Source organism: Corythoichthys intestinalis, chromosome 12, assembly GCF_030265065.1.
Source record: "Corythoichthys intestinalis isolate RoL2023-P3 chromosome 12, ASM3026506v1, whole genome shotgun sequence".
Lineage (NCBI taxonomy): Eukaryota > Metazoa > Chordata > Actinopteri > Syngnathiformes > Syngnathidae > Corythoichthys > Corythoichthys intestinalis.
In genome coordinates, this window is record NC_080406.1 from 3515343 (window position 1) to 3535814 (window position 20472).

Consider the following 20472-nt stretch of genomic DNA (forward strand, 5'->3'; position numbering starts at 1 on the left):
TTTAAATAATAAATAAGTATATTTAATGTTTGTCAGAAATGTTCTTAATACGAGAAGGTGAAAAATTACCCATTTTTAGATGTATGGGCTTAAAGGGAACCTTAGACTTAAAGACTTGTAGGCTCTAATAAGCCACAATTGTTATCTCTTACTAAAATGCTATTAGAAACATATATTATTGCCATTGATTTAAAAATCTATAATATTGAGTACGTGTGTTGACCTACGGAGGGCGCCATGTTTTACGCGCGCAATGCACGCTGGGGGTGATAACGCGGTAGGGCGGAACTGGGAGAAAGCTGTGCTAGCTAGCAAGCGAAGCTTGTACGACAACTGGCATGATTTTGTCACATTCTACTGCTGGTTAGATTGTTTTGTGCTGTGGGATGAGTTCCCAACATCTTACCTGCATCCAATTCCAGCTCATTAGCAGTGTCTTTAAACCGATCCTAGGCGGCTGGCCGAGATATTGACTTACTGCCATTTAATCATCAATCCGGACAGTGCTTTTACGTGGCAAAAATAAGGTAAGGCAGCATTCTCTCGGTCACGGTAGAGGTCTTGGTAGAGGCAAACTGCATTGTGTGCTGTGATGCACAAAAATAATCAGACTGCTGTGTTTCACTGTATATCCTAATTATATGTAAAGTACACGGCAGCTTTGGATGCTAACTATCTCCATAATATTGGAATAAGTTGGATCACACAATAGTTTACCGTGAAGATCTGCAATTATATTCTGATATCAAACACTCTCCCGCTCCGTCACTAGAGCATTAACATATGAACACTTCCGGTTTTTGTGCTACGCTCGTCTCATCCTGTCTTCCCTGTTCGTTTTGCTTTTGCAAAACATCGACAGGGCTGTCCTACTCATTAATGTGCCACTCGGGTTCAAATCGGAAGGGCAGAACCAACGACATGTTTATGTAGTTAAAAAGTGACAGTGACGTCCCCGCCCAGAGTGCATTGCGTTGTGCATCAACAACAATGACGACCTAGTTAAACTAATTTTACAACTTTTATTAAAACGAAAACATTAAGAGGGGTTTTAATATCAAATTATTATAACACATGCTAACATTTATCTTTTAAGAACTACATGTCTTTCCATCTGTGGTCTCAATGTTAAAATCCGGGTTGAGGATGCTACTCCTCAGAAGTGTTAATTGCTTTAAAATAGCCTTTGATTACTTAGTCAGTGACCTTCAGCATTGTTTCAAAGTGAGTGTCGTAGTACCAGCTGGAGACCAGTCAAGTGAGAAGTCATCAGGATGACACATTCTGTCAGAGGCGAGGTGCGGAGGGAAATCGAATCGAAAATGTCACTCATAGTCTGCCTCGCAGTTATTTCGCATCGCCTCACAAAATAAACTGCAATGACTCCCTTTAACTCTGACCTTTTTCCACACATCAAATGTCAGACATGAGACTATTTACCGTTCATCGTATTAAACATCATACTCGGTGAGGAAATCCCGATGATGGGAGCAGGTGTTTCCTAGAGGAAATACCACAGGGTGGAAAGAATGTGCTCCCTTTTTGTGTGTCAGGGAGACAAATATAAAAGTGTTTCAAGCTGCCGGTTTACATTTGAGGGGGTTTTTTCTCCCCCAGTCAAGTTGTCAATACAATGCTGCCAAAATTGCTGCAGTTTTTGGCAGGAGTGAAGAGTGTAGCCAAAAAAATTACTGAATTAAGAGTAGCGTTAACTTCTAAATATTATTACAAAAGTAAAAGTAGTCATCCAAAAATTTACTCAAGTACAAGTAAAAAAGTATTTATTTGAAAAGAATACTCAACAATGAATAACATTGTGAGTCAGGGGCTCTGGAAGTCACTCAAAAGGGGGTGCTGAGGATTTTTATTTGTTTTTCCCATCCAAAAACACAGCAGGGCCGACAACAAAAAGTGGTATTTGGCAAAACTGATTTTAGTATGTGGCATTTGTTTTCTATATGGCACAATTGATTTTGGCACGTGGCATTTTTGTGCTATGTGGCAAAATGGATTTTGGCGTGTGGCCTTTTTTTTTAGTAGGGGCAAAATGGATTTTGGTATGTGGCATTTTTATTTGGTATGTGGCAAAATGGATTTTGGCATGTGGCAAAATGGCATTTGGCATGTGGCATTTTTTTTTGTATGTGGCAAAATGGCATTTGGCATGTGGCATTTCTTTTGGCATGTGGTATTTTCTGGTATGTGGCATTTTTTTGCCATGTGGCATTTTTGTGCTATGTGGCAAAATGGATTTTGGCGTGTGGCATTTTTTTTTTTTTTTAGTAGGGGCAAAATGGATTTTGGTATGTGGCATTTTTATTTGGTATGTGGCCAAATGGATTTTGGCATGTGGCAGTTTTATTTGGTATGTGGCAAAATGGCATTTGGCATGTGGCATTTTTTTTTTTGTATGTGGCAAAACGGCATTTGGCATGTGGCATTTCTTTTGTCATGTGGTAATTTTTGGTATGTGGCAAAATGGATTTTGGCATGTGGTATTTTTTTGGTATGTGGCAAAATGGATTTGGGTATGTGGCATTTTTATTTGGTATGAGGCAAAATGACATTTGGAATGTGGTATTTTTTTGGCATGTGGTATTTTGTTGGTATGTGGCAAAATTGATTTTGGCATGTGGCAAAATGGATTTTGGTTTGTGGCATTTTTTTTTACTATGTGGCAAAATGGCTTTTGGCATGTGGCATTTTTTGGGGGGGTATTTGGCAAAATGGATTTTGGTATGTGGCTTTTTTTTATGGCAAAATGGATTTTGACATATGGCGTTTTTTTTTTGTTTTTTTTTTTTGGTTTTTTTAGTATGTGGCAAAATGGATTTTGGTATGTGGCATTTTCATTTGGTATGAGGCAAAACGGCATTTGGCATGTGGTATTTTTTTTGGTATGTGGCAAAATGGATTTTGGTATGTGGCATTTTTTTAGTATGTGGCAAAATGGATTTTGGTATGTGGCATTTTTATTTGGTATGTGGCAAAATGGCATTTGGCATGTGGCATTTTTTTGGTATGTGGCAAAATGGATATTGGAATGTGGATTTTTTTGGTATGTGGCAGAATGGATATTGGTATGTGGAATTTTTTTGGTATGTGGCAAAATGGATTTAGGCATGTGGCATTTTTTGGGTATGTGGCAAAATGGCTTTTGGCCTGTGGCATTTTTTTTTTTTTTTTTTTTTGGCATGTGGCAAAATGGATTTTGCCATGTGGCATTTTTTTAGCATATGGCAAAATGGATTTTGGTATGTGGCTTTTTTAGTTCATATGTAGCATTTTTTGGGGTACGTGGCACAATGGATTTTAGTATGTGGCATTTTGGGGGGGGGTATGTGGCATTTTTTGGTGGTATGTGGCAAAATGGATTTTGGTATCTGGGATTTTTTTTTTTTATTGTTATGTGGCAAAATGGATTTTAGTATGTGGCATTTTTTCTTTGGGATGTGGCATTTTTGGGGGGCATATGGCAAAGTGGCTTTTGATACATAGCATTTTTTTTGTATGTGGCAAATGACTTTTGGTATGTCAAAATGAATGGAAAGTTTGGACGTGCATCGCCGTCAATGGCATGGGCGTGCATGGCCTGCAAAAATGCCATATTGAAAAATGCTATATACAAAAAAAAAAAGCCATTTTAAGTAATGTGTGTTATCAAACGTAATGACGTTTTAGGTAAGAAATAAGCTTTATATATATATATATATATATATATATATATATATATATATATATATATATATATATATATATATATATATATATATATAATCTTAGGTTTTTTGGAGTGAAAGCAGGGAATTTGATGTTTTTCTAGTCACATCTGAGATGCTATTGTTGACTGTTTTCAACAATGTACATCTAAAATAAAGACATATTCTAAAAATGGTTCAATATTAGGTCAAATGTCTTGTTTTGTCGTGAATATTTTTAATTTATGATATCTGATTACTCGATTAATCGATGGAATTTTCAGTGGAATACTCGATTACTAAAAGATAGCGGCAGCCCAAGTAGGGTCGGACATCGGGGGTGGGGGGGGTTTGGGGGGGGGGTCTGCGTTAACGGCGTAGGTCTGCAGTCACCGCAACGCAGAAGCTTAAATCAGCCTTAACACAGATGGGAGGAGAAACCCAGCGAGTTATATAAAATGATCTGATGGTAATGATTTTTTTGATTGGCACTGGCAGAGAGGTATTTGTTTGTTGTGTTCTGTTGTGGTTGGATCCATTCAAAAGAGGCACTCGAAATGACCCACTTTTACTCCGTGAAGTGAGAGTAAGGGGGTAACCATGGCAACAGGAGCACAAAAGGCAAGAAAGAGGGTGTACCTCGTCCAAAGCAGGGCAATCTGGACGTTCCCCGGCACTTCTTCAAGCTGCTCTCCAGGGACATCGAGCAGGAGAGCGGATGCTCGCATTTCTTTCCAGACCAGCCATCCTTGCAGTCACACCTGCCACAGTGACACTGACCGTGACCTGGAGGGGGGAAAGATTCATCAAACACCCAATCCTGCACCAATTGTTCATTTTTTGAGCTAAGAAAGATAAGTGTTTCGTGAAACTTCAAATGCCAAGGGTTGATGGTAAACTGAAGATTTATTTCCAAAAACACTAAGCAAACAAGAAAAACGGAATATGAGGATAATCAAGACTTCAAACAAAAACATTCGATTCAGACAGCAGGCATACAGTGTATCACAAAAGTGAGTACACCCTTCGCATTTCTGCAGATATTTAAGTATCACTTTTCATGGGACATTGCTGACAAAATGACACTTTGACACAATGAAAAGTAGTCTGTGTGCAGCTTATATAATGGAGTTCATTTATTTTCCGCTCAAAATAACTCAAAATATAGCCATTAATATCTAAACCCCTGATAATTTTTCTTAAATCTAGTCGAATAATTTTCATCTTGTTTTTAGTTTTAGTTTTACAGGCTAGTTAACAGATTTATGCGTCAGATTCTTCCATTTACTTTTACTAAATATTAGCATTTTTTTCCTATTAAGCCAATACATCTAAAAGTCAGTCATTTTTTCACATACATTAAAAAAAAATGCTTTCAAATAATGTTTTGAACAATATCTATTCTTGAATTAGGAACATTTTTTTCTTTAACCTGTCCTGTGCAGCTTTTTGACACGGAGAAATGAGTGTCTGATTTGTTTGAAAAGTTTTAATATATCACATAGGAGTGTAACATACTCCCATTGTGATCATTCAACGTACCTCGTTTATTAGGATACAGCAGCGAAAAGGAGGGGAACAGAAGAAAAGAAGGAGAGAGAGAGAGAGAGAGAAGAACCACAAACAACAACAACAAATACATTGAAATTAAAAAATTAATAAAAGAAAAGTAGTCTGTGTGAAGCTTATATAATAGAGTTCATTTATTTTCCCCTCAAAATAACTCAAAATATAGCCATTATTAGCAAACCTCTGGCAACAAAAGTGAGTACACCCCTTTGAAAAAAACGTAATCCTAAATGTCCAAATTGAGTACTGCTTGTCATTGTCCCTCCAAAATGTCATGTGACTCGTTACAGGAGTGCTGTCAGCATTGCTGCAGCATTTGAAGATGTGGGGGGGTCAGCTTATTAGTGCTCAGACCATACGCCGCACTCTACATCAAATTGGTGTGCATGGCTGTCACCCCAGGAGGAAGCTTCTTCTGAAGACGGTACACAAGAAAGCCCGCAAACAGTTTTCTAAAGACATGTCAACAAAGCACATGGATTACCGGTACCATGTCCTATGGTCTGATGAGACGGGCAGGCTTTCTTGTGTCGGCTGAATTTTTTTTTTTTATTAATAAATCGGTATCGGCCTTTGAAAATCCTATATCGGTCAACCTCTAATAGTGATGCAGAACTGCGCTGCATCCTTCTGTAAGGTTATTGTAGCTCAACTGAGAAGGTAGAATTAGATTCCGAAAATAGCGAATGTGCGATAACAGTGTGATTCTGTATTTTTATCAGCTAAATGACAAGACATGATTACCTGAACAAAAGTCATCCGTGTACCGGTCGTAAGTGATGTGGCAGTTCCTCTCGTCGCATTCGCAGGTATCGCCGTGGATGTCTCCCCAATCGCCGGAAGGATCCACATCATAACAGCTGCACTCTCCACACACACAGGTGCCTAATAAAAGAAACACAAAATACGAATTATTATCACACAGTTCTAATTTGCTTAATTTTCCCTCATGCCAGTGTTGTTTTTGGCAGCCCTTTTAATTTTCCTCTTTTGGACGATAATACTTATGAGTCATATTTTAGTCAACTTAAATATGTTTGTCTTCATCTACAGTACTTTTTGTTGACGAAAACTCAAGACTAATTTTATCTAATTTTGGTCGACGTAACCTAAAAATGTTTTTGTCCGTAAAATTAAAGTTTCCAACTATTTTGAATGAAAATTGACAGACGAGCCCATATTGTACAACTTGGTGATAATACACACTCAGCAGGAAAACATATTATTTTTAGGGCTGTCAAAGGATTAAAATTCTTAATTGAGTTAATTACAGCTTAAAAATTAATTAATCGTAATTAATCGCAATTCAAACCATCTATAAAATATGCCGTATTTTTCTGTAAATTATTGTTGGAATGGAAAGATAAGACACAAGACTGACATAAACATTCAATATACTGTACATAAGTACTGTATTTGTTTATTATAACAATAAATCAACAAGATGGCATTAACATGAACATTGACATTAACATTCTGTTAAAGCAATCCATCTACTTGTAGTTCTTAAAAGATAAATGTTAGGACAAGTTATAGAAATTTTATATTAAAACCCCTATTAATGTTTTCGTTTTAATAAAATTTGTCAAATTTTCAATCAAAAAATAAACTAGTAGCACGCCATTGTTGATGTCAATAATTACACAATGCTTATGGGTGCTTAAGCTCATAAAATCAGTCGCACTCAAGCGCCAGAAGAGGGCGACAAAACTCCCCAAAACACAAGTAACAAGTTGGCATTGCACTGTGCTGTCATTTTAATCTGTTTGAGCGGGGCATGTTCGTTAATTGCGTCAAATATTTTAACGTGATTAATTAAAAAATTAATTACCGCCCATTAACGCGATAATTATGACAGCCCTAATTATTTTCAATTAATTATACCCACCTAGACACCAGGAACTGTATGTGAAAAAAATACTTGCAACCTAATGCTAATGCGAACAGGAATAATATGCTAACGCAGGGGTCGCGTTAACCGAATATTTTCCGTCGTTGACCGTTTTTTTAAAATGGTGATGGAAAAAACTGAAGTCCATCCGTCATTTGACAGGTTGCAATTCACACCCCAGACCACAGGGTGGCGAGTGAGCATATTAATTAGCTATTGTCTCTCTTGATGCATGACGTCGTTGGCCTTACTCGGAAAAATGTCAAGGCAACTGAGTGTTTGCCTGGCACGGCCAGACTGTTCTCCCTGTATTTTTCAAACACTGAGAGAAAAGTCTGGGACACAGCCTCTCGAGTAGGTACAAAATCAGTCGACAAATCAGATTTGTTTATTTGCGTGACGTGTTCTTCACGAGCAAAGTCACTCTTGCGCGCCGAAAGTCGTCTCTACAACAACACGGATGGTGAACGGGAGAGCCGAGAATATGTTCCAATCCGCCGTAAATTCAGTTTTAAATGAGCTAAAACACATCGACACGAGTCATTGACAACAGTCTGTCTCGCGCTAGCCATGTTGAATAAACTCTGTTCTCCTCGTATGTTTACTTCCGCGCGCAAGTCCCTCGTCCTGCCCCCGTCGCTTTGCTAACGACACGTCTGCCCATCGCTGATTTGTGCACTCCGCTGTCGGTTTGCCTCTTGTTAAGCTTGTTCAGACAGAATATTAATTAAAAATGAACAAAAACTAAATACTATTGAATATGTCATTATTATCATTTTAAAAATGTGATGGGTAAAAATAGATTATGACCGGATTTTTATGACACTGTCAGTCAAAATGACGGACAACGAAAAAGTCTAGCGCAACCTCTGTGCTAACGCTACGAGTTACATTTAGTGTGTGATGATCACTCAGCACAGACCTTTAAAGGCGAAAGCAGCATTGCATATTCTCTCTGGCCAAGATTTAAAAAAAAAAAAATCTAACCGTGTGTAGGAGAAGCAACACGTCACATGAGTGATGCAACCAGACACTGCTAAGATGCAGGCTAACTATACATAAAATGTCACACATTTTGTACATGTGACGGAAACTATTGCGCATTTTCATCTCGTTAACGCATCCTCCCATCAGTCACTAGTGATCATTGCTTTTCATAGCATGAGTTAGCTGGTGAATATGCCAAATGGCTTGCCCTAGGGTGTGAAAAAGCTCCCTTTACTCCAGGTTCAACATCCTCTCACCGTCTAATCACTGCAACTATGTACCACTACTGCACCATCTACACCCACATTTCCCTCACAGAGTTTGAACATTCAATTTCTTATGTTTTTCTATCGTGCACCGCGCCGCACACCCGCAGTCTTCCTATAGAGAATGCTGTGAACCTTGCTGTGTGTTAATGCATGCATTTAGCCCTGAGCGCCACCACCCAACTGCTATCGGTTTGACAGCACGCCAGTCAGCGTATTATTAGGTAGGCGATGGAGACGCTACTTCAATGTCTTCTGTCAGTCAAGTCTTTCACACAGGGGAGCTGAAAAAGAATGCTTGCAAGAAAACTTGCACATCTGTAGGTTGATGGAATATAATGTGTACAATTCATTTGATTAGTGAATAAGAATACTAGTATTTTACACTGCATCTGTAGCGTAGTAGTATTTTGGGGGCATTTCTGGGTCATTTTCCTCTTGAAATCAAGGAAAAGTGGTATTTGCCATGTGGAAAAATACATTCTGCCACATAGCAAAAAAGAAAATGCCATATGGCAAAATACATTTTGCCACATAGCAAAAAAAATGCCACATGGCAAAAAAAAAATACATGTCCATATCAATTTTGCCACATGGCAAAAAAATGTCACATGGCAACAAAAAAAATGCTACATGGCAAAATCAATTTTGTCACATGGCAAAAAAAATGCCACATGGCAAATTTGATTTTGCTAAATGGCAAAAAAAAAAAAATGACACAGGGCAAAAAAAATGACCCATGGCAAAATCCATTTTGCCACATGGCAAAAAAATGCCACTTGGCCATATTAATTTTGACACATGGCAAAAATATGCCACATGGCAAAATTGATTTTGCTAAATGGCAAAAAATGACACGTGGCAAAAAAAAATGCCACATGGCAAAATTCATTTTGCCACATGGCAAAAAAAATGCTACATGGCAAAATCAATTTTGCCACATGGCAAAAAAAATGCCACATGGCAAAAAAAACCTGCCACATGGCAAAAAACAAAAAATGCCACATGACAAAATCCATATTCCCACATGGCAAAAAAATGTCATATGGCAAAATCCATTTTGCCGCATGGCAAAAATGCCACATGGCAAAATCCATTTTGCCAAATGGCAAAAAACAAAAAATGCCACATGACAAAATCCATATTCCCACATGGCAAAATCAATTTTGTCACATGGCAAAAAAAAAATTCCACATGGCAAAAAAATACCGCATGGCCATATCAATTTTGCCACATGGCAAATAATGCCACATGGCAAAAAAAAAAAATGCTACATGGCAAAATCAATTTTGTCACATGCCAAAAAAATGCCACATGGCAAAGTGGATTTTGCTAAACGGCAAAAAAATGACACATGGCAAAAAAAAAATGCTACATGGCAAAATCACTTTTGCCACATGGCAAAAAAAATGCCACATGGCAAAATCCATTTTGCCACATGGCAAAAAAATGCCACTTGGAAATATCAAATTTGACACATGGCAAAAAAAAATGTTACATGGCAAAATCAATTTTGCCACATGGCAAAAAAACAAAAAATGCCACATGGCAAAATCCATATTCCTACATGGCAAAAAAATGCCACATGGAAAAATCCATTTTGGCTCATGGCAAATACCACTTTTGGTTCTCGCTGTCTCTCTTAGTTCAGTTACTGTGATTATGCATTACTAATGCTAATAAATATATTAATTAATGTTAGGTAAGGGATTATATTACTTAAGCATTAGTTGTTGTCTAAAAATGAATTAACTAATGTTAATTAAGTGACCTTTATTGTAAAGTGATACAAACCAACACACTCTAGTTTCAGGTCAAACTTGAAATGTATGCGTCACATGAAATAATGGGTGGAAAAGGGTGGAATGTACTTATTCAAATGGACATGTATACAGTGATTAGTGGGGGTAAGAAGTCGATTACAGTGTAAGCCACTGTTTGAAGAAATACTTTTCCAGGGTGTAATTACGATGCTCTATACTGCCAATTGAGCTCCTATCCTCTCCAAATAGTCTCCCATCCTCCACAGTGATCACCCTTATCCTCCCCCAAATAACTTCCAAATCCTCCAGGATGGGCTCATCTTTCTCCCTTGATTACCTCTCTCAGATGATCTCCATGATAGACCCGAGCCCCACACACACACAATTTATTCCTATTTTCTACTCCTCACCTTTAAAAGGACTCGGCCATCTTTAGAATGACCCTTCTCAAATAATCATCCTTACCTGCATCTAGCCGATATATATCTCTGAACACGTGATTTAACTGTGGAGCTGAAAAAATTTAGGGAATTTCAAATTTTTTCATATACAGGTAGTCTCCGGGTTATGAACGAGTTTCTTTCCTACGCTAGCGACGTAACGCGAATTTCCACACAAGTCCGAATTAACCCCTTGAGAACCCCTAAATACCCACTAAATCTCAAAATAATTGTCCAAAAGCATGTATTATATGTCATATTGATGAGATTAAGTAAAAAATAAGATACTGTGAGGTACGTTATTCGCGAGTGAGTCGCCTTGCTGAGAGAAAAGGCCGCTGTAGAACGAGTAGGGAGGCGAAAGAGGGGAAATATCATGGCCGCTCAGGTCGCCAGTGTTGCCCCTCTCAAAGCGGGATCCTGATATGAAAAACGGTAACAGGAACTAGGTACTGTTTACATGAAAAAAAAACTGGAGACAAAATGGCGGTTGAGACTCTGGCGTGGTTAAGTCGAAATCACATAAGTCATGTACATCGTAACCCGGGGACTACCTCCAATTATAGTGAGTTTATGGGAAATGACAAATATACATTATAATGTATAACATATGAATATACTGTATATATATTGGGTAGCCAATAATATCGGTCGATAAAAGCATTTTAAAATGATATTGGATAATATCGGCATCAGTTTTTTATTATCGATTTTAGGCCAACATGCATGTTGCCTTCAAAGTGAATGTAAAAGACTTTGTACAAGAGCTGGTCACAGTTTATAACAGCAGTGATGCTTATTGACTATTAGATGTCTCCAAACTCCAATGTTTTGGAATTGTTATGCGAGTATTATTATTAATGCATCCAATGGGTGGTTTAAAGCTGCCCTGCCCACTATAAAACACACACCTGGTGAAAATTGTCTTGATGAGAAGCATTCTCTGATGTGAATCATGGCTCGGTAAAAAGAGCTGTTGGCGATCAAGGATTGCTGATTTGTATAAAGCTGGGAAAGGATACAAAACCATCTCTAAGAGACTGGATATTCATCAAATGACAGTCAGAAAAGTTGTCTACAAATGGAGAGTTTGACACTGTTGCTTCTCTCACAAACAGTGGCCGTCCACCAATGATGACGCCAGGAGTTAAGCGCAGAATACTCAGAGGGGTAAAAAGGAACCCAAGAGTGTCTGCTAAAGACTTCACTGGCACAGTCCAATATCTCTGTGCACACATCAACTATATGTAAAACTATGGCCAAGAATGGTGTTCATGGGAGGACTCCATGGAGGAAGCCATTGCTGTCTAAATAAAACATTGTTGCTCGTTTAATGTTCACAAAAAGGCACTTGGACACTCCACAGAAGTTTTGGCAAAATATTTTTTGGACTGATGAAACCAAAGTTGAATTGTTTGGGAGTAACACACAATGTCATGTGTGGAGGAAAAATGGAACAGCTCACCAATATCAACAGCTCATCCCCACAGTGAAGCATGGTGAAGGGAGCATCATAATTTGGGGCAGTTTTGCTACCTCAGGGCCTGGACAACTTGCAATGGAAGAATGAATTCATAAGTTTATCAGGATGTTTTGCAGGAAAACCTGAGGCCGTCTGTGAGACAGTTGAAGCTAAAAAGCTGATGGATAATACAACAAGACAATGATCCAAAACACAGAAGTAAATCAACTTCAGAAGGGTTTACAAAGAACAAAATATACATACTGGAGTAGCCAAGTCAATGTCCGGACTTGAACCCCATTGAGAGGCTGTGGCCAGAGGCGTCGCGTCCCATTAGGCAAACCAGGCAATTGCCTGGGGCCGCCAGAGGGCCAACAGATTTAGCACACGCAGCTTTACTGCACTGTCACAGCGACAAGTGCGACAGTGCCAGTGAAAGCCTTGTGTCTGAGTTCCCTGAAGGGGCCCCTTCACCCCCCCAAAGTGACTCAGAGTGAGAGTGAGCGGCGATTTGGCTTTTTTTAAATTGGCGTATATCCAAAATGAAGAGAAGTTATCCTTCTGGAAGCGACAAAAGAAAGAAAACAGAGCAGAAGAGGAGAAAAGGAAGCAAGACAGTTGTGAGTGTACTATGTTACTGTAGTTTTATGTCCTAATGTAGTAAAATCTGGGCACTTTGAGTGTCCTAAAAAGCGCTCTATGAAACCGAGGCGTTATTACACTTTTATTAAATATGCTATTGCTCCAAGTCCAACTCTCCCCCTTACTTGCACACGCTCGAAGGGCCCCATGTTGCTTGTTGCCTGGGGCCCCCGAGGACCCTTGCTACGCCTCTGGCTGTGGCATGACTTAAAGAAAAGTGATTCATGCCAGACATCCCAGGAATCTGAGAACAATGGCCCAGATTAGTCCTGATCGATTAACCAGACTCCTCTGCAGTTACAGGAAGCGTGTGGTTGAAGTTATTGCTGCCAAAGGGGGGGCCCACAAAATATTAAATGTGATGTTCACTTACTTACCCTCCCCCCCTTCTGTCATTGTTTACATACTCATTAAAATAATAAAATCTATAAATATTTGGGTGGTGTTAGTTAAGGCAGAAACTGTTTTTTCATCTGTGTGTGTCAGGGAAACACGGGCAGGCAGGTGGTGTGGACCCAATTGCAGGGAAACAATAAGCAGCAAGGCAGGTGGCGGTGAACTCAAAACACGTTTTTAGGGCTGCAGCTATCGAATATTTTAGTAATCGAGTAATCGACTGAAAATTCTATCGATTAATCGAGTAATCGGATAAAACAAATATATTTTTAGGTGAAGAGCAATTATAAATATACATGAGAAAACAAGACATTTCATCTAATCTTGAACCATTTTCAGTCAATCAATGTCTTTATTATGATGTATATTGTTGAAAACAGCCAACAATTGCATCTCAGATGTAACTAGAATAAAAAAAAGACTAATTCACTGCTTTCACTCAAAAAAACTTTAGATCTTATTAAAAAATATATATATATGTATATATCTCTTACCTAAAAATGCCATTACGCTTGATAAAACACATCACTTAAAAGTTAGTATTTTTTCCCACGTGCTTCAATTGAATTTCTATTTGTGACAAGCCATTTTTAAGTTCTAGTTAAGTTTTAAGTTAGTCTAAACTGCAAGTCCTGATAGGATTTTGAGTTTTTGCAGTTTTCAAAATAAATGTATGATACAGGCTGTATTGGAGCACATTAGGGACCAGTGCTACTTGGTGTTTTATCCAGCAATGACTACTGAGCTAAAATTGATAGCATTGTTGTTTGCATTAGTGAGTTTTAATTTTACACCCTCATCACACCATATCGCTATGTTATGTTAAAGCCTGTATGTAAGCCACGTTAGCCACGCATCGACAGTGGTCATAATTAATAGAAGCCTCGCCCTCCGCAGGGCTAACGTTACGTGAGGTAGAGACAGTAACGTTAATCTTATTTATTAGTGCTTAGCACTCTTTATTAGCGCTTAGCGCTCTACTGCTTTAAGATGGCGGCAGTTTACTAACGCTGCTCAGACGCGGCCGAGTCTGTCAATGTCCATCTAGTTCAACATACATGTGATCTCTATGAGACTCATCAGACGCTACCTGCTACCAACGTAACATTGTGCGGGCTAGTATTTAGCAACGTCAGCATCGTTTGTAGCGGCTGTCGACTGCGGTACGTTTTTTTTTTTTTTTTTTATGCTTCTTCCTCTACGCACGTGACATCAGCGCGTTGTCCCGCATTAAAAGTAGTCAGAGCAAAACGTGATGCTTAGAGCTGTCAAAATAAACGATTACTCGAGGTGAATAAAATTACTTGGATCAGTTTTTAAACTCGAGTTACTCGAGTTGCTCGAGTATTCGTTTCAGCTCTACACGTTTTAATAACAACTAACCAAAAGCACAAAGTACAACCAAAAGGACTGGGGATCAAAAAGGCAATGTTCAAACCAAAACTTACTTAAACGGAGGGACTGGTACACGGGGGCTTGGACAGGACTTGAAAGTGACGTTGACATAGACAATGACGCAACACGGAGTGAAAAGAAACTGGGAGCTTATATACACACACACACACACACACACACAGACAAGGGTTAACGACACAATGAGGAACTGGTGAGCACAGAAGGATGCAGATTGGAGGATACACTAGGAGGCACAACAGGTGAAATCAATGGGCAATCACAGGGACAAGTCACACTAGGAGAAAACCAACACAAAACCTAACAGTGTGATTTTGACAAAGTTCAGATCACATTTGATGGTAGTTTTATGCAGAAATGTGAGAAATTCCAAAAGGTACAGATACTTTTCCATACCACTGTACTTCTAAAATTCTTCATCTTTCCCATGAAAAGTTCCCAAATATTTTCCACCCCTTCCTAACTCTTCGTAGTACTGTTCACTCAACTACCACTCTAAGATGCCTCTAATGTACTGCTGTACATCTGTTGTTCATCCACTTTTCTTTAGAATATTTCTAATGTAAGTCATTTGTACTTATTTTGTAAATTGTAATGTTACTCATCCATCCATCAATCCATCATCTGCCGCTTAATGGAAACACTGTGACAATTATTACTCTTTTTGTGGTATGTCATTGTCTATATTGTTCTAAATGTTAAAATGAATTGCAATGTCCCGGACAACCATTTTCTGAATACTTTGTGTGAGTTCAGATGTTTTTTCTGGTGTGCATTCCGCATTTTTGGGGGAGGGGGAAAAAACTGTTCATCTTTTGTTTATTTTAACCAGAAAATAAAGTAGATGGCACACTGAAATATTACCACAATTATTAGTTTTTCCTTATTCAGATTTGTTTGAAGACTACAGCAACAGTAAGGCTTCACTTTGATGGTTACTGCAGTTTAGAGCTGAAACGAATACTCGAGTAACTCGAGTTTAAAAACTGATCCGAGTAATTTTATTCACCTCGAGGAATCGTTTAATTTTGCCAGCTCTAAGCATCACGTTTTGCCCGGCCTACTTTTAATGCGGGACAACGCGCTGATGTCACGTGCGTAGAGGAAGAAGCAATAAATAAAAAATAAAAAAAACCTTACCGCAGCCAACAGCCGCTACAAACTACGTCGACGTTGCTAAAAACTAGCCCAAATGATGCTACTGTGGTAGCAGCAGGTAGCGTCTCATGGCACTGATGCATCTCGTAGATATCACATGTACGTTGAACTAGATGCTAAAGGAGAGAGTCAGCGGCGTTAATAAACAGCCGCCATCTTAAAGCACTCGCTCAAGTAACGTTAGCCCTGCGGAGGGCTAGGTTTCTATACATTATGACCACTGTCGATGCGTTGCTAACGTGTCTCACATACAGACTTTATTTAATCTGTGAAAACATAGCGCTGTAGAGTGATGAGGGTGTAAAATAAAAACTTTATAATGCTAACTGTCAATTTTAGCTCAGTGGTCATTGCTGGATAAAACACCAAGTAGCACTGGTCCCTAATGTGCTCCAATACAGCAGGTATCATACTGTAACGTTGACATAGAGTCACCCGCTTCGTTAGGTTGCAATTATTTCTTTTTTGGGAACTTGTGGAACAACCAACACACAACTGCTGTCTGCCAAAGCCGACACACACGCACCCGCCAGAACCACAACAACAGGAAGGCACGTCGCTCGCTCTCCCGCACATCCCTCAACCCCGCACGTCATGCAGTGCATTCAGGAACGCATGCAAATATCCCCGCCATATTATAACTTGATATGTTACAATACATCTATTTTGAACACTGCAAAAACTCAAAATCCTATCAGGACTTACAGTTTAGACTAACTTAAAACTTAACTATAAAAATAGCTTGAGACAAATGGAAATTTAATTGAAACACGTGGGGAAAAACACCTAACTTTTAAGTGATGTGTGTTATCAGGCGTAATGGCATTTTTAGGTAAGAATATATTTTTTATAAGATCTAAAAGTTTTTTGAGTGAAAGCAGTGAATGTCTTTTGTTTTTTTATTGTAGTCACATCTCAGATGCAATTGTTGGCTGTTTTCAACAATGTACATCGAAAATAAAGACATTGATTGACTAAAAATGGTTCAATATTAGATGAAATGTCTTGTTTTCTCATGTATATTTATAATTGCTCTTTACCTAAAAAAATATTTGTTTTATCTAGGGTTGTTCCGATCATGTTTTTTTGCTCCCGATCCGATCCCGATCGTTTTATTTTGAGTATCTGTCGATCCCGATATTTCCCGATCCGATTGCTTTTTTTTGCTCCCGATTCAATTCCAATCATACCCGATAATTTTTTCCGATCATATACATTTTGGCAATGCATTAAGAAAAAAATGAATAAAACTCGGACGAAAATATACATTCAACATATAGTACATAAGTACTGTATTTGTTTATTGTGACAATAAATCCTCAAGATGGCATTTACATTATTAACATTCTTTCTGTGAGAGTGATCCACGGATAGAAAGACTTGTGACTTTGTATATTGTGACTAAATATTTCCATCTATTGTATTTATTGAGCTTTCAGTAAATGATACTGTAGCCATGCCCAAATGCATGATGGGAAGTGGAACCATGACTGTGCGTAGTGCTATCAATTGTTATATCTTCTCTGCGTTGGGAAATAACATAAGGTGTTAAGAAAAAGATCATTTGCTACCTTGCTTCCCCACATTGCTTCCCATGATATTTCTAATCGTAGGGAGAGAGATTGTAAGGCTTTAGCCAATTAAAAAAAGGCTCCAAAGGCTGCCAAAATTCACTCTACTCATTTTACGCTGCCTTTTATCTCTCTATATTGGTAAAACGGCAACATAACAGATTGAGCCAATGCTTGAGTGGGTCGTGCAATACATGCATTAATTGCGTTAAACAATTTAACGTGATACATTTTTTAAAAAATAATTACCGCCGTTATCGGGATAAATTTGATAACCCTACCTTAAGCCTAAACTAAAGACTCTGGATGAGTGTAACATATTATGTCTGTAACGTCAAATACAATTAGAAAACGATTTAATTAAAAAATATATATAAATTTAAAAAAAGGCATGGCCGATATTTTTTTGACGATTCCGATACTTTTTAAATGACGTGATCGGACCCGATCGATCGGCATCTCTAGTTTTATCCGATTACTCGATTTATCGATAGAATTTTCAGTCGATTACTCGATTACTAAAATATTCGATAGCTGCAGCCCTAATGCAGTTATTGCAATTTTGTTGTTTTATCACAATAGATTGGTTTATTTACATTTCAAAAACCAGAAGCCATTCATTTACGAATGTGATTGCACTTTAGCTTACATATTTGAATGTTCAGATATTAAGATCTGAATGAGGCAAAATAACATGCTTTTTCTCTCAAATATATTGTTATAATCATTTGTTTCGGATGTACTGTATTATTTTCTGTATAAAAATTAATTTGCTGTTCAAAAAGTCTTTTTTCAAACTTGAGTCTTGAAAAAGAGGGGGTCGTCTTATAATCAGGGTCGTCTTATATTTGGGCCGATATGGTAATTCTCAATGATTGTAGTTCTCCTGCCGCTTCTTGGCCGACCAACAAACCTCGGTTGCTGCAGATTTTGCCGTCTGGAGATGAACATCTGCGCTTGCTCTCCCATGGGCTGATGTCACATTGGAATTCACATTTGTCGCCATGCCAACCGGCGGCACAGTAACAGTTTCCACAGTAACACTGGCCGTGGCCTGGAAGCACAGTGCAACAAGCAACAACCTGATGAGGTCACACCTGTTGAGGGTTGTACATCGATGCTCACCTATATTAAGATGATCTGAACTTGTTATTCTGACTCAACTCTTATACTTTTATGACATTGTTTATATTCATCAAGATGCGAGCTGTGACACAGACCTCCGCAAACTTCACCAGTGTCTTCATCCAGACATTCGCTGTCATCGCACTCGCAGTAGGCTCCCGTCACCAAGCCTTTGTTGTCCTCGTTGTTGCACATGCAGCTACCGCAGTGGCAAGTCCCTTCAAGACAGTTATATTGAGTGCAATCCATTCCGTAAATATAGTCAGTTGAATGTATGGAAGATAAATTAACATAAATTTAGCCATGGACTTCAAACTCTATTGACCTGACACTTCATTTATTCACAAGAATTTTCGCCAGAAAAGATCTGTTTACATCAGGCTAGCCTCATTCGCTAACAGATATAGTATTGTACTTTGATATATTTACGTAAAATTAACGCTAACTGCACAGTTTCTTTAGTTTTAACCAACAATCGAGACTGTTTTACGTCCATATCTATGAAGAATTCAGGGATTTAAGCGTTTATTCACAAGAACTTTCACCAGAAATGATCTGTTTACATCAGGAGGCCACTAGCCTCATTCACTAACAGATTAGCATTGTACTTCCACATATTTACGTAAAATAAACAGTAACTGCACGGTTTCTTTGCTTTTAACCAACAATCAAGACTGTTTTACGTCCATATCTATTAAGAATTTGGGGATTTAAGTATTTATTCACAAGAATTTTTGCCAGAAAAGATCTGTTTACTTCAGGCGGCCGCTAGCCTCATTGTATACAACTATACAACTGTATAATGACAATAAAAGGCTTTTCTATTCTATAATAAGTTGTGATTGTATAAATAATGTATTAATAATCTATTTATAAATTATTTATAATTGATTCTGCATGTTTTCCTCAAGTATTAAGTTTCTGGTGTGAAAATTGAGTGATTTATTAGCTGTTGAAAAAAATTTAAGTTGCTATTTTGGGCAAAAAAAATTATATACTGTATGTTAAATATTGTTATTGATCCTGAAAATATAGATGATTATCACTGCATTTGGTGATTTTTGTGTAGAGTATAATCTGAGAATTTTATAGCCATTTTCAGTTTTGTCATTTAAAAAAATAATAATTGGGATTTTATAAGGGAACGACTTTTTTGATGCCACTGCTCATGGAGACTCATATATGGCTAAGGTAGGTGCCTGTTTTTGTATTCGGTCAGTAGCAGCTTTAGTTTTGAAAATATTTGAACTTGAAGTTTTTCAAAATAGGCCCCTTACGGCTCGTCCCTGCGGCCCATGTCATGTCAAAATACTATGAAGTCTATGATTTAAATTAGTGCTGTCAAAATTATCGCGTTAACAGGCGTTAGTTAATTTTTAAAATTAATCACGTTAAAATATTTGACGTATTTAACGCACATGCCCCGCTCAAACAATTTAAAATGACAGCAAAGTGTCATTTCCACTTGTTACCTGTGTTTTTTGGTGTTTTGCCGCTCTCTGCTGGCGCTTGGGTGCGACTGATTTTATGGGTTTCAGCACCATAATTATTAATTACATCAACAATGGCGAAATACTAATTTATTTTTTGATTGAAAATTTTACAAACTTTATTAAAACGAAAAAATTAAGAGGGGTTTTAATATAAAATTTCTATAACTTTTACTAACATTTATCTTTTAAGTAGGACTGTCAAACGATTAAAATTTTTAATCAAGTAAATCACAGCTTAAAAATTAATCAAAATTAATCGCAATTCAAACCATCTATAAAATATGGCATATTTTTCCTGTAAATTATCGTTGGAATAGAAAGATAAGACAAGACAGATATATAAATTCAACATACTGTACATAAGTACTGTATTTGTTTATTATAACAATAAATCAAAAAGATGGCATTAACAGTATTAACATTCTTTTTGTTAAAGGGATTCACGGATAGAAAGACTTGTAGTTCTTAAAAGATAAATGTTAGTAAAATTTAGAGAAATGTTATATTAAAACCCCTCTTAATTTTTTCATTTTAATAAAGTTTGTAACATTTTCAATCAAAAAATAAACTAGTAGCTCGCCATTGTTGATATCAATAA

The 20472-nt window shown here is 37.7% G+C and overlaps 1 protein-coding gene across 1 annotated transcript in view; it reads right to left on the reverse strand.

Moving 5' to 3' along the window:
• itgbl1 (integrin, beta-like 1) overlaps positions 1–20472 on the reverse strand; it is a 49887-nt gene that overhangs the window by 12680 nt on the left and 16735 nt on the right. The window contains exons 4-7 of the mRNA XM_057852365.1: positions 18477–18599; positions 18170–18310; positions 6012–6152; positions 4338–4484 (exon numbers count right to left, since the gene is read on the reverse strand). Coding sequence (XP_057708348.1) covers positions 4338–4484; positions 6012–6152; positions 18170–18310; positions 18477–18599 — 552 coding nt within the window. The remainder of the gene's footprint in view (positions 1–4337; positions 4485–6011; positions 6153–18169; positions 18311–18476; positions 18600–20472) is intronic.